General features: G+C 49.8%; 1 protein-coding gene across 1 annotated transcript; it reads right to left on the bottom strand.

The window, feature by feature from the left end:
• Positions 1–1,004: 1,004 nt before the first annotated feature.
• DNASE1L3 (deoxyribonuclease 1L3) lies at positions 1,005–6,788 on the bottom strand. The gene is made up of 8 exons (XM_066326705.1): positions 6,477–6,788; positions 4,952–5,040; positions 4,229–4,321; positions 3,831–3,943; positions 3,219–3,331; positions 2,695–2,852; positions 1,754–1,850; positions 1,005–1,518 (listed from the first exon to the last, which is right to left on the bottom strand). The coding sequence occupies exons 1-8, from the start codon at positions 6,612–6,614 to the stop codon at positions 1,402–1,404; spliced, it is 918 nt and encodes a 305-aa protein (XP_066182802.1). The 5' UTR covers positions 6,615–6,788; the 3' UTR covers positions 1,005–1,401.
• Between the last annotated feature and the right edge of the window lie 6,013 nt (positions 6,789–12,801).

The following is a 12,801-nucleotide window of genomic DNA, read 5'->3' as shown; positions in this document are numbered from 1 at the left end:
AAAGCCAGGAGACAGAAAGAGCTTACATGGGTGCAAGGTCTGAGGCCAGAGACTCAGACTGATTTCAGCCTCCACACAAACCATCACTGATGTCATCCAGATAGTGGCATCTGTATAAAAATCTGCATGTAAATATTTGTTCTAAATCAGACTTTTTTCTTTGCATTGACTGCGGTGTAAGTGAAGGATCACATAAAATGCTGTATCATTTCAAGTTTAATTGCTACTAAAAGTTGGAGGACTTGTTGTCTGCCTTGCACACAACGCCCTGGGATAATTTTCTCTTGATTTAGTTTCTTTCCTCAAATTCTTATCCCTGAACAGCGGGTTTCAAAAAGGCCAAGCTGTTTTCCTCCCCACAAAGCCTCCCTCACTCACCTGCCCTCCCTGCCCCTGCAACAGGCAACCCGGGATGCATTGATGAAGGGAGATGAATATTTGTCTCTACTAACAGTTGGATTATTCCCATTCTGCAGATGCCACCTGTGTGACAGGGTTTGGTTTGCACTAAATACAGCCTATGTACTGAGCTAGGAAAACAGATTGCTGCATCATTACAGTCAATAATCATCATTAAAGTCTGCTTCATCAGAGGACTTTGGGATGCCACTGGGATTATTTCTGGAGGGAGGGATGCAGTTCACTTCCATGTCAGGATGCTGAAATCAGATTTTGATGTGAATTTTATGACATTCTGTTGGCAGCAGTGTCACCTGGGATCCCCAGGATGTCTCACCTGAGGTCTGCAGGTGGGCAGGGGTGAGAACCATCAGCTTCCTGCTGCCCTGAGCTGGGGCAGTGCAGAAAAGGGGCTCTCACTGCCTGTCCCTCTGTCTTTTCTTTCTGTCTTTCCCAAATCCCTGTATGTTGTGACCAGTTTAAACCCTTCAGTGAGAAATACTCTAAATTCAGCAATATTCTACATTGCAAACCACCAGGTACAGCCTCATGTCCCACTGGTTGCTGCTCTGAAGCATAAACACGCATACACAGAGGCACATACACATGATGCAAAAATCCTTTTAATCCTTCTGCCCTGCAGAGGAATGGCAGAGCTCCAGAGGCCACGGGAACATGTGGAGCTCCCTGCCCTTCAGGTGTTGCAGGTAAAGCACACAGAAGTATTTTAGCCCTGCAGTAGCTCCTTACATTTGTGACCAGTACAGTAAGTACAGTGTGCTGCTTTTAGCTGATTTATTTCTGTATACAATGAAGACAAAACAGCGTGAAGGCTCAATTTGCCTTCTCAACCAAAATATTTGAACTTGAACAAAACATTTGAGATTTTTTACCCACTAAACATTGCACTTGCTGTATTTCTACACCAGGCTTCTCCAAGATCTGTTGGCATCTGTCTGTTTCCATGCGGTGTAGGAGGACCCTGCATGCCCATGATCTCAATCAGCGGCTCTTCTTTGGTCTCCTTTTCCTTGAAAACTTCGATCTCAGCCAGTTGAAAAAGCCACCTTTTGCTTTTAACTCGAGTTCTACCGGGAAATGGTCGCTCACTCCCAGTGCCTGCAAAGACACCAGCACAGAGGGTTGGGAGCTGCCTGCACTATTCTCCAAGCCCTGCCTGGGTGTGCAGTGCTTGGATGTGGGGAGGTGGCATGTGAGCATTGCATCACTTTGGGAGTGATGGTCACCAGCCCTGGTTTTACAGGCGGGTCTATTCAGCATTGCCTGGACACTGCTGCCTCTGTGCTCCCATGTTAGCCCTTCCCCTCTGCTGCAGAGGCTGTGCTGTGCCTACCTGCTCCTCGGTCATCTGAAATTCCTCCTGGAAGTCAAAGATGTTGACAGAGTGTGGCACCACAGCCTGGATGAGCTTCTGTCCACTGACCACAATCCTGCCAGGAGGAAGGGAATGGGGTGCTGTGATGGGGTGCCTGACCTGTGGCAACCCCACTGCACTGAGCTGGTGGCCAGAGAGTGGCTCTGATGAAGTCACAGCTGTGTGTGGTTTGTCCTTACCCATGGACTGCCCACCCAGAGATGTCAGCTCTTCAGGTGCCTCCTTAGCAGCAAGACACATAATTATCTTGGTGTGCACTGGCCTTGGAAGCCAACATTACATGACTTCTGTCTAAACCCACCCAACAATGCTGCAAATTTCAAAGCCCTGCTTTGGGTACAAAAATCACAGGACAACAACTGGAAGATCAGAGAAGTCCTGCTCAGACTCAGAAACTTGTCCTTCAAGAGGACTCTGGGCTCTAGCAGCCGATGTATTCTTGCCCCTGCCGGGGGAACTGCGGTGGCAGCAGGACTTGCCACATGTCCAGGGCAAGGTGAGGTGTCCCCTCCCTGGCCAGAACCTCACTGTGCATTTGCCAATCCAAATTACAAACAGAAGAGCAAAAGCCGTGGTGCAAAGCTGGCAGGGAGAAGGCAGCAGCACCTCCTGCCAGGTGTCTGCAGGGCTTCCTGCAGATGAAAGTGCTGCTGGCTGTCCTTCATCCATCGCCACCTGAGCTGCAGCAGTGGCTGGTTCTGTGTAAATTCTGCCCAGTCTGATCTGCAAAAGGCTTTGTGCTCCTGACTAGAAGCATTTGGATCATGTTTCTCCTGGACACTGCTTTACCTTTGATGGCCTCATGTACATTTATTTCCGCTGTTGGTCACTGACACCTTTTGATACAATTTTTCTCTCAGAATCCTAACCAGTGGGTGGTTTGGCAGTGAGCCCTTTACCTGTCATATGGGCATCTGGTGCTGTTCTTCACCGTTGTGTCATTTCTGTCACCGATTAGCCAGAGGAACTCGGAGTGAGTCCTCAGACGGATGTTCTTCCACTGCTTTTGGGGAACATAGCTACACCCAGCATTGAAGTCCCCCATGAGGATGAAGTTCTGCAAGGTAGGAGGGTTTCCAAATGTAAGCATGAGGACAGTTTTCAAAAGAAGACCAATGAGGATTTTTATGCTCCATGGATGCAGTGGGGCTTCTCCCTCCTGCTGGGCACATCAGGGCATGCTGGTAATAGTTTTATTAATAGGTGATAGAGAGAGGGTTCAGCTCTATTAATCACCTGATAATAGGTGATCAAGTTTACTGTATAAAATGTGGAATTCAATGAAAATACACCAAAGAGATACTCAAAACTTGGGGGGAGGGGCATTATCAATGGGTTTTAGGTTTCCAGCTCTGAATAGTGAATAACGTGGCCAGTGACTCAGTACCAAAGCCCTTTTAGTGACACAGATGTGGCAACCAACCTCGATTTTCCAGCGCTGTTTGACATCTAAATACACATCATAGAGCTCATCAATCTCCCTCACTGCTGTGTCCGGTGTGGTGTGCAGAGGGATAATGGCAAACTCACGGACAGCTTCAAAACAAGGCAGAAGAACAGGAAAATGTAATGGTTAAACGGAGAATGAGTCACAAAGAAACAGACTGATTTATAAGCAAGGGCTTTTTTCTGAGGAAGAAACAGCTTCTGCCCTGACTGTAGACCAGGGCGGATCTCTGTGGTTGCACAGTGACCCCTCCAGGCACTCAGCGGGGCCTCAGGAGCTGTGCCACTGCAGGCAAATCCTGATCCGGCACACACACGGTAACTGCTCCCAGCCTATGCCAGCAGCATGGAATGCATCCACCAATCCACTACCCATGGCAGCAGCAGAGGCTTTCCCAGCAGGGCATGCCCAGGGCTGTGGGATTTCCCAGAGGCGGCAGCCCTGAAGGGAAAATGGTGCTTTTGGAAGGAGAAGCAGTGTAGGGTCTGGATGCAGCCTCTCGAGCCTGCCCTCTGACACGCTTGGGTCCAGGCAGTGCTGCTGTGCTGACACACAGTGGGACAATGACTTGGTTCTGAAACATCTCACCGGTTTTGGGAGACTGAAACCAGATGGCAAAGGGCTCTCTGGAGAAGACATCCTCATCCCCAGGCTGGGTGTCAGGGTACTGGTAGGTTTGTTTCACTGATACCTGATTTTGCCTGCAGCAGAATGAACAGGATAGGGGACATCACACTCGGGGCTCACTGAGACATCTCTAACACTGACCCCATGGTCTGACCTGGACCCCGGGCCATAGTCTGGGATGGAGAAAGACACACTGGTGTCTGCTGGGGTGATCCCCGCATCCAGGCACAGCCCAACCCACCTGCACAGCCTGCACCTCTCCAGCTCCCTCCCAGCAAAGCCACCCCCATGTCCAGTCCATCTCCAGGGACTGTACCCCCGAGGAGGGGCTGCCTTGTTGGCAGAGGGGGCTCACCCACCTGTAGATGAAGGCATACTGCTCCTTGTAGCTGCTCCTTCCCAGCCTCTTGCTGGCCACGAACCTGTACTCCTCCTTTGGCCCCTTCAGCTGACTGGAAGTAAAGTGATGTTCTTGGTTTATTTCTGCACTCACAAGGTGCTGAGAGTGAGATAATTTTGCCTGTGCCCAGGGGTTTGGGCATTGCCTGCCTGACCTCAGAGCAGGTGGGTACAGACACTAAACCCTCCTCAGGAGCTGAACCCCCTCTCTCTCACTCTCTCCCTCTTCACTCTCTCCCTGCTCATTGCAGCCTGTGTCTCCTTCAGCTGGGTATCATGTCCAGCCAGCTGAACGCTGCTATTTCCTCTGGATGCCTGAATTGTCCAGGCAAGCAATCCCTAACTGAAAGCAGCTCCAAGCCCTGCAGGAAGGTGGCTGTCTTGCTGCAGCATGATACCAGCCCGTTGAGGGCCTTTCCCCTTCCTTTTTTTCTCCTTTGGGAACTTCTCTGTAGCAAATTGAATTTAACTTGGCTATACTGATTTAAAAATGTGTCCTACAGTGGTGTGGAACTGCCTTTGCTCCTGTTTCTCAGTGAGACTGCCAGAGTCTGGTCCTTCCTTGACACTGGGTGAGGGCCCAGATCCTTAGATTTTGCCCCAGTAAAGTGGCAGTGAGTAGAGCACAGGCTCTTGCCAAGCAGCTTTCCTAATATTTGTCCATTTGCCCGTGGCCACCCTACCTGGTGAGCTTCTCCACCAGGAGAGGACAAACACGGTTCTTGCTGTCCTTTATTTCCATCAGCAGCATGATGTCACAGCGGGAAATGATCTGCAAGGGGAAGGAGCAGGAGGAAGTTTGCACATGCCTGGTTTTAGAAGATTAGGAAGGGGTTAGAAAGAAGTGGCTACGGGCATGGGGGAAGTCCTTTGTGAAAGAAGTGGCACGCAGCCTGGGATCGTGGGAGAGGAGCAGGGGCTGGAACGAAGCTTTTCTGCTTTCAGAGCTGCTGCACACCCCAGCAGGAACTGGGAGAGGGAACAGAATATTTTCAGATCCAGTGAAAAATTTTGGCGCCTGACCCTGAGGAGGAAGTGTGGAGGGGAAGGGGCAGCAAAAGCCATTCCTGTGAGCCTGATTCCATCATCACCACCACTGCTGGGGTGCTGCCTCTGCCCTGCCCCACTCCTTCCCACAGTAAGCACTGACCTGTCTCAGTTTGTTGCAGATTCCTCTGAAATAGCCCCTGGAGCTCAAAGAAATACCCTGTCTGAAAACGGGGTCCCAACACCAGGGAACTGCATACCTCAGAGGGACTGAAGGCTCAGCTCCCCCAGCCACTGTTGGGATTCCCCGTGGGAAAGTCCAGCTCAACCAAAGCCCAGCATTCTCAGGGGCTTCCCTCTGCCCCTAATTTCATTGTTCTTTAAACTTCCTGGGTGATTTTTGCCAGGAAAAAAAAGCCCCTCTTTGCCCCCTGAGACTTACCCCAAATTATCTAAGTGACCCCAAAATTTAGTATATATTGCCCACAGTGATGACAGTATAGGAAGAAAGGTCTAGGAATGCAAAGCCAAGCAAACCACCCTTCTCTGCCAGTTTGCAATAATAGGAATACAACCCAATTACATGGTGCCATTCCTCATTGGTGCCATTCTGCACACACAGCCACCCCACTAATGCCAAGCCCCATGTCCTCACCCACTGTGGCATCTTGGAGGGCATTTGCAAAGCTACAAGTCTAAAAGGTGGTTCTTTTTAAAACTTGGGTTATCTTCAGTTTTTGTGGAGGCAGCCTGATGGTGAGGGTTTGCTTGTAGAAATTGGCAATTGGGTTTTTCAAATTTCTACCAGACTCTAATATGACAGATAGTATTTGCTGTCCTGAGAATTGGTTTAATTAGACAAGAATATTTGAGAATAATTAGCACACAAGCAAGGTAAATAATGTATCACAAAACAAAGCTTTGTGGATTCAAAGTGAAAATTATTTTTATTGTGCATTGAGATTTCCCTCCTTTCGTAACTCAATTTCCAAAGGAAACAGCAAATGTTTTTTCTGTTATATTCCCATGAAGTCTAAAATAACAACATACATTCTGTTCAACCACAGGCTGATTTTTACTTTAAGAGTACAATATTTTAAAAAATAATGATCTCTGTTTGTTTTTCACAGTTAGATATAAGTAAAAATTAAAGTGCAAGATTATGCATCTAAGAAACCCGAGAAAGTTCAGTGTCTATCTCATCCAGGCAAACAAACATACCTTTACCACAGCATCGACGACTTCAGGTCTGGCTATTTTAGTTTCTCCAAGAGACCTCACATTGAAGGAGCAGATTTTTAGGCTCAGAGATGGATTGAAATGGAAGAGTGAAAGTAAGAAGAAGAGCAGCATCTTCATGGACCTGGGCAAAATGAGTTGCTGCGAGTGTGCCTATAAATATGAATGTGTGTGTGTTTATGTATCCGTCCCTCTGTGGCTGGTTGGGAGGTCAAACTGAGCAGTCAGCTGTGTCAATCATGAACAGGAATCACCATTTCCTCCTTCCCCTCACTTCCATCTTCCAGCACAAAGCAGCATGGAGACTTTGAACTTCTGCCTTAGGGGAAAACAGGCTCTTCTGAGCCAACCTCTGAATCTTGGCAGAGCAACAGCTCCACCAGAACCAGCATCCCTCCACACAGGGAGACACTAGCTGTGGGATGCATGCCATGACTGGGTACCAGCTGGGACCACTCTGGGCCATGCTCAATCAGGACCAGGCTCCCTGGGCCTGGTAAAGATCAGGAGGTGTTTTAGCAAGTGGTAAAGATCAGGAGGTGGATGGGGTGGATGGTGAAAGGGTCTGGGAAGCAGCATGGGGAAAGACTGGGGTTTCTGGAGGGCACCAGGAGCCCATTGGAAGGGACTGCCAGACAGCCGTGGGAAGATAGAAGATGGCCCAGCACTGCCCCTCAAACTCCAGCCAAGTGTCCCCAGCACAGGAGTCTTGGTTTGTGCATGGCAGTCTGGCTGGTGCTGTGTGGTGGAAGGGGACACACGAGTTTGGCTAAAACAACGCCTAAGTGAGGTTGCTACAGATGAGATGGTTTGGTCCCCTGAGGCAGCTTTTACAGGGAAAACACTCCCCTATCCCCTTAATCCTCCACTACGTGTCAGCCCTCAGACAGAGACACATTTTTTGGCCCCAAATCAAGTTATAAAGGCAGCGGGTGTAACAAGAGCTCAAGCTAAATGACATCTTTAAGTGTCTTGAATTTTTTTCCCTGTGCTTACAGGGTGCTTTCATATTTTCCTTCCTTTCTCTAGGAATTCCCAGCCTGCCTGCCCCCTGCTGCACAAGCAGGTGTAGCCAGAGCCACCAGGACATGGCTACCAACACTGGACCAACCAAACAGACTCGGAGACAGCACAACGCACAGCACATGGAAGGGCTCCCAAAGACGTGACACAGCTGAAAGCAGTGGGATCTGGGCTTGCTGGGGAGGCAAGTTCTCCAGGGAACGTGCTGCAGGTGTTGGAATGGGCACCACAAATCCCTTTTGGCATTATTGGAATTTGGATGCCAGCCAGGGACGTGTCACCCCATTTCCCAGGTGTTTGCCAACAACAGATCAACTCGGGGAGTGGGCAGATGATCCTCCAAAATAACAGGGCTTAGGTGGTGCTTCCTCTGCTCTGGGTCTCCAATGAGCTGTCCCCAGGCAGGACAGGCCCCGGAAGAAACTAATAAAGAGAGAGGGGAGGGAAAGAGGCAGCCTTGGAAGGGTGTAAATCTCCTTGCTAAAAGTGCAGCCCAAGCCAAGTGCTTGCGACAGCAGCTGCAGCTTCAGGGTCAGAATCATCACAACCCAGAGCTCTCCCCAAAATCAGGCTTGTTTTGGCTACCCTGGCATCAAAGAGCAAGTGCTTGTTGTGGTGCCCATGAAGGCTCTGACCCTGAACCGTGGCAGTCAGTGGTGTTGTTTATCTTCAGGGCTCCTGACCCATGAGTTATCCCTTTCTCCTCCACCCCAGGCATTATCAGGGGGACGAAGAGCAGCCAGTCGGCCTGTGGGGGGTGACAGAGGGAGCTCATGTTCCTTTCTGCAGCACTTTACTCCCTGTTTACTGCACTTTCTGTGCATGACCCCTTTGCTCCTTATCAGATCGTAAAACATGCTGGGTGTGGGTGCCTGAACACTGGCAGTTCAGGGCTGCCCTGCTCTTGCACAAGAAGCTGCTTCTGAAACCAACACAGTCTGGGGGTTCTCGTCCCCACTTGTCACTCGGCCAGGTGAGGGACACCCTCTCCAGCTGAGCAGCACCTGTGGAGCATTCATTGATAAAGCCCCTCCTCAGCGTCTCCCTGGTCTCAGGAGACTAGAGGCAGCTAAGGAGGCTGAGGGTAACGCAGAAGCCAATTTGGGCAAGAACTCTGAGCAATGAGTAGGTGCTGCCCAGGGCTCTCTGGTGAAGCTTTGCTGAAAGCCTGTCCTGGGTGCGTGGAACTGTGGCTGGTGTATCACCGCCTCTGGAGCAGCAGCTCAGCCCTCCATCTACCTCCCAGAAGGTGCTGTGAGATGGACAGGGTGAGATGTGTCCCTGTATCACATGCCTGCTTATGGTCCCATGGGACAGCAGGGTGTGAAGGTCCTGCAGCCATGTGGGAGTTTCTCCTCTCCCTTCAGGCACAGCTGCTTCCTTTTGCCTGTAGCCTTGGCTGCCTGTAGGGAGCCAACAAAACTGTTTTTGTTGGCATAGATGGACTGAGAGGATCTCTGAGGTTTCCTGTGCCTCCCTGGGAGGGCTGGAGGGAGACACTGCGGGGTCAGCCCACATCCCCTTCTGCTCTGGCAGAGGAAGCCTACTCTGGGCTTGAAGGGCAGCAAAGACTCACGGGGTGCTCCACGAGGCGGGAGCACCCATTCGGTGCTTGGAGCTTGGCCAAGGTTCATTTCTTCTCTGTAGGAAAGATATGGTGTCTGTGTTCTGCTCAGGGGGTTGGTACTGCTGGGCACAACCAGTGCTGCTGTGCCCTTTCAACAAGGGGTGAAAAGGCTGACCCTGTGTGCCTGAGCACAGTCTGTCGGGGTGTCCCTGCTACCCCATTTGACATCCCCCCGTCTGTTCCCCCAAAGAGGAGATTGGCTCCAGGGAACCAGGAGCAGCATGGGCAAAGGTGATGTGGGTGTGAGAGGCAGTGTGGGAACAACACCCCCAGGCTGGTGCTCCCCAGGTGCCACCATATCTCTCTTTTCTGGACAAGGAGCTTCCCCTTCCATGTACCAGGTTTTAAAGTGTTGCACGTTTCTTAATTTTTACCATTTCTACACAAATTGCTGCTCTCTCAACATCTGCTATGACAGAAGGGCCAGCCCAGGGCCAGCCAGGAAGATGCCATCCCCATAAAAGTAGGGTCCTTTGGGCAAATGAAATTACCTTTGGGCTCTTGGTGACCTTACCACAACCATCAGACAGAGTATTTTATCACAGTCCCCTGGACCTTGAAGTTAATAAGTAACAAAGCACTTGAGCCATGTTGTATTGCTAAAGTTCATAGCTGGGCTGCAGACCATATATGGTCCTTTGGGAAGTGGTTTCAGTGCCAGTATAATGCAAATAGCTGTCCTGGGGTGACTCTCCGGCATTCCGGTGCAATGCAGAGTGTATTTGGGGTGCAAGATACTCCATTTTTATGTGTAATTCTGGAAGGTAAGTTGTTCTACTTAATTAATTACGGTCAAGGCACAATTCCTATCCTAGTCCAGGACTCTGATAGGGTTTTCTTTTTCAACTTAATATGTCAGTATTGTTCAAATAGTGGTTTGAAGCATGAGAGCCCACCCACTACAAGACAGTCCAAGGAAAAATGCCTCATGATGTTTTCTTGAAGGAGGCTGCTTAGCTGAGCCATAGGAGGTAATCTGAAACACAGGCTTTGATGCACGATGACAAGATGATGGTTTGAAGTTAATCCTCCATAAAGATATTGCAGCTACCAAAGAAGGTTTTATGCCAGTAAGTACACCCATATTGTTAGCAGTTAAAGTCGTAATCAAAATGCACATAATATATGCATTAACTTTGACTAGACTTAATAAAGTACTACTTAAAGCTGTTATTAGGCAAGTAGGTCTTGCTTTATAATGTTTTAAAAGGCAGGAGCATTGTTCCTGTGTTTGTCCCAGGTTGTGCAACGAAGCCCCTGAAGAGTGACAGGGTGGCTGCTCAAGGTGACCCATAATAACCCACAAGAGTTATTTACCCCTGGGCTCACCCAGAGCTTCTGTTTGCAAACCGAGGTGAGCAGAGACCTTACCCCTGTCCTGGGAGGTGAATTTTGGTAGCTCTGTGTTATTAAAGGGCACTGCTCAGGGCATGGCAAGGCCTTCCTCAACAGCAGCTTCCATGGTGGGCTCTGGGGCACCAGCCTGCCCTGGCACTCCCCATGCCCACAGTGCCCTGAGCACTGCTCGTGGGTCGTGCCACAGGACCACCACTGTGCCAGTGGAAACAGATGGGGACAGGTCATCCTGGGAAGGTGATTCACCCCACCAAGGCAGTGTGCTGTCACTTGTTATGACTGCAACAGCCTCCCCACATGCCCTGGGAATCCATCACCCAGGAGTGGAATATAACATGGAAACCTTTCACCTAGTGGAGCAATGCTGCTTCTCAGCTTGGTGAGGCAGAAGCCAAAGTTCTCCACAGCCTTCCTGGACTGAATCCAGCCAGAGCTTCCACCTTCCTATGGAAAACAAGACTGTTCACATAAAAGTCTTTTGTCCTGGTTTCTGTGGTTTTTAATGGTTTTTAATCATGTGGTTGCTCTGATTTAAGATACAATTTGTTTCTCACTGAATCATAAGTCATTGTTGTGGTCACTGTCCTGCTCACAGGATCAAAGCTGTGCTCGTGTGCGGTGGGAAGCCCAGCTCCTGACACTGGCATTAGGAATGAGTAATTTTTGGCTAAGGGCCGGTGTAGCTGGTGCTGGGCTCCAAAATGCCAGCAGTCTCAGAGGGTGACACAGGGGTGACTCAGTCCTCACCAGCTGCCACAGCTGTGTGATGAGTTGTCTGTGGGCTGAGAAAAGAAGCAAAATTCATGGGGCAGGTCAGTGCAGGCACTGGCTTTTAATTTGGGCTTGCCACATTGCAACCATCCCAAACATGGCCTTGCAGGGTCCTAAGGAGGTGCCCACGGAGCTGCTGGAGCTCCCCTTAAAGCCTGAGGCTCATCTGCTCTCTGGGTGTGCACAGGGAGCCCAGCCATGCCATGCACTCTCTCCACTGTTCCCCCCCCGTGCCATCTCGAGTGCCCAAGATCTCCACTGCAAAGGAGCAGCCTCAGCCCCTGCCTGGCAAAGTGATCACAGCACTGCAAACTGCCTCCCTCAGCAGGGCTCTGACCTGTTGAAGCTGTGATCTTGTCCTGGCAGTGGCTGGATCAGAGGAGACCATCACCACCAGAGGAAACTCTCAGTGACTCTGCCCCATGGCTGCACACGGATCTTGCAGGAGGATCTCCTGCTTAGCTCATGCCATGCTTCGACACAAAACCACCACAGGTCTGTGCTTCAGCTTCTCTATTTTAAGCACCATCATTTGCTGTGACTGTGTCCAGGGGCATTCCCACCAAGGTGGCCTGGAATAACCACGGGGTGGGTAACCCATCCCTTCGTGGGTCAGCACGTGCCCTGCAGGTGTCCCACGGGAGCCTGGGGCCGTGCATGAGAAAGTTGAACAAACAGCTCTGACTGCAAACAATGTTTGAATGCTTGTGAAATACGTCCCATGTCCACTTAGGTCACCTTAGTGGAAGCTCAGCTTTGTTCAGCCTAGCTTGATTGAGAAAGAAAACCCAAAACAGGCTGAGCCTCAACTTCACCAGGCCACCTAACCCCTTTGATTTTTGGTTATATATCTCTTTCTGACAGTTCATGTTTACTACATGGTCATTGGAGTAAACTCTGACCTGGAAAGCCCTTTACACTATCTCACCTTCGCCAGAGCAAAAGGGCATCCTTTATCAGAGCACAGGTGGGGTGAGGATATGACCCAGTTTGCATTTACTCAGGAGCTGATCTCATTTCCAATTTAGTTAAGTTTTCTCATAAATTTTGACATATTTTTAAGGTACACATCAACCTGATATGTGACCCATGAGGGGGAATGAAAGTAAATTTGCTTTTAGCAAAAGGATTCAGTTGGCAATTTTAAGAAAAATCTGAGAAGATTTTAAAATGGAAGTTGAGAGCCGTGTCATCTGTTGGGAAGGTGAAAGATTTGTAACCTAAGTGACAGACTTACTTTTACACCTGAAATAGGATTTTTATAATGGGATGCTCTGATTTCAACCTTTGTGTCCTTTCCAGGGGAACATCCCTGATCACAGCCCTGCCCCAGACCTGGGAACAGCTGTCCCCCACGTCAAGCTTGCTCTCAGGCCTCCTGCAAGGGAGCTGTGAGGTTTCTCTGTGGGGTGTAGCACTGCACTCTCCTTTGTAGGTCTGTGACAATTGTAATCGCATCCCCTTAACACGTTACCCCTGTTGTATGCACCCTTGTGTCTCCCTGTTGTAACCCTGTTGCTGCCGTATCAC

The sequence above is a fragment of the Sylvia atricapilla genome, chromosome 11, assembly GCF_009819655.1.
Source record: "Sylvia atricapilla isolate bSylAtr1 chromosome 11, bSylAtr1.pri, whole genome shotgun sequence".
NCBI lineage: Eukaryota > Metazoa > Chordata > Aves > Passeriformes > Sylviidae > Sylvia > Sylvia atricapilla.
This window is presented reverse-complemented; position numbering and strand designations above follow the sequence as displayed.

Excerpts from the sequence above, each read along its gene's own strand:
- DNASE1L3 (XM_066326705.1), bottom strand. The coding sequence starts at position 6,614 with ATGAAGATGCTGCTCTTCTTCTTACTTTCACTCTTCCATTTCAATCCA. Across the intron at positions 2,853-3,218 it reads AACAGCGCTGGAAAATCGAG|AACTTCATCCTCATGGGGGA; the intron begins GTTGGTTGCCAC and ends CCTACCTTGCAG. Across the intron at positions 1,851-2,694 it reads ACCAGATGCCCATATGACAG|GATTGTGGTCAGTGGACAGA; the intron begins GTAAAGGGCTCA and ends TCCTCCTGGCAG.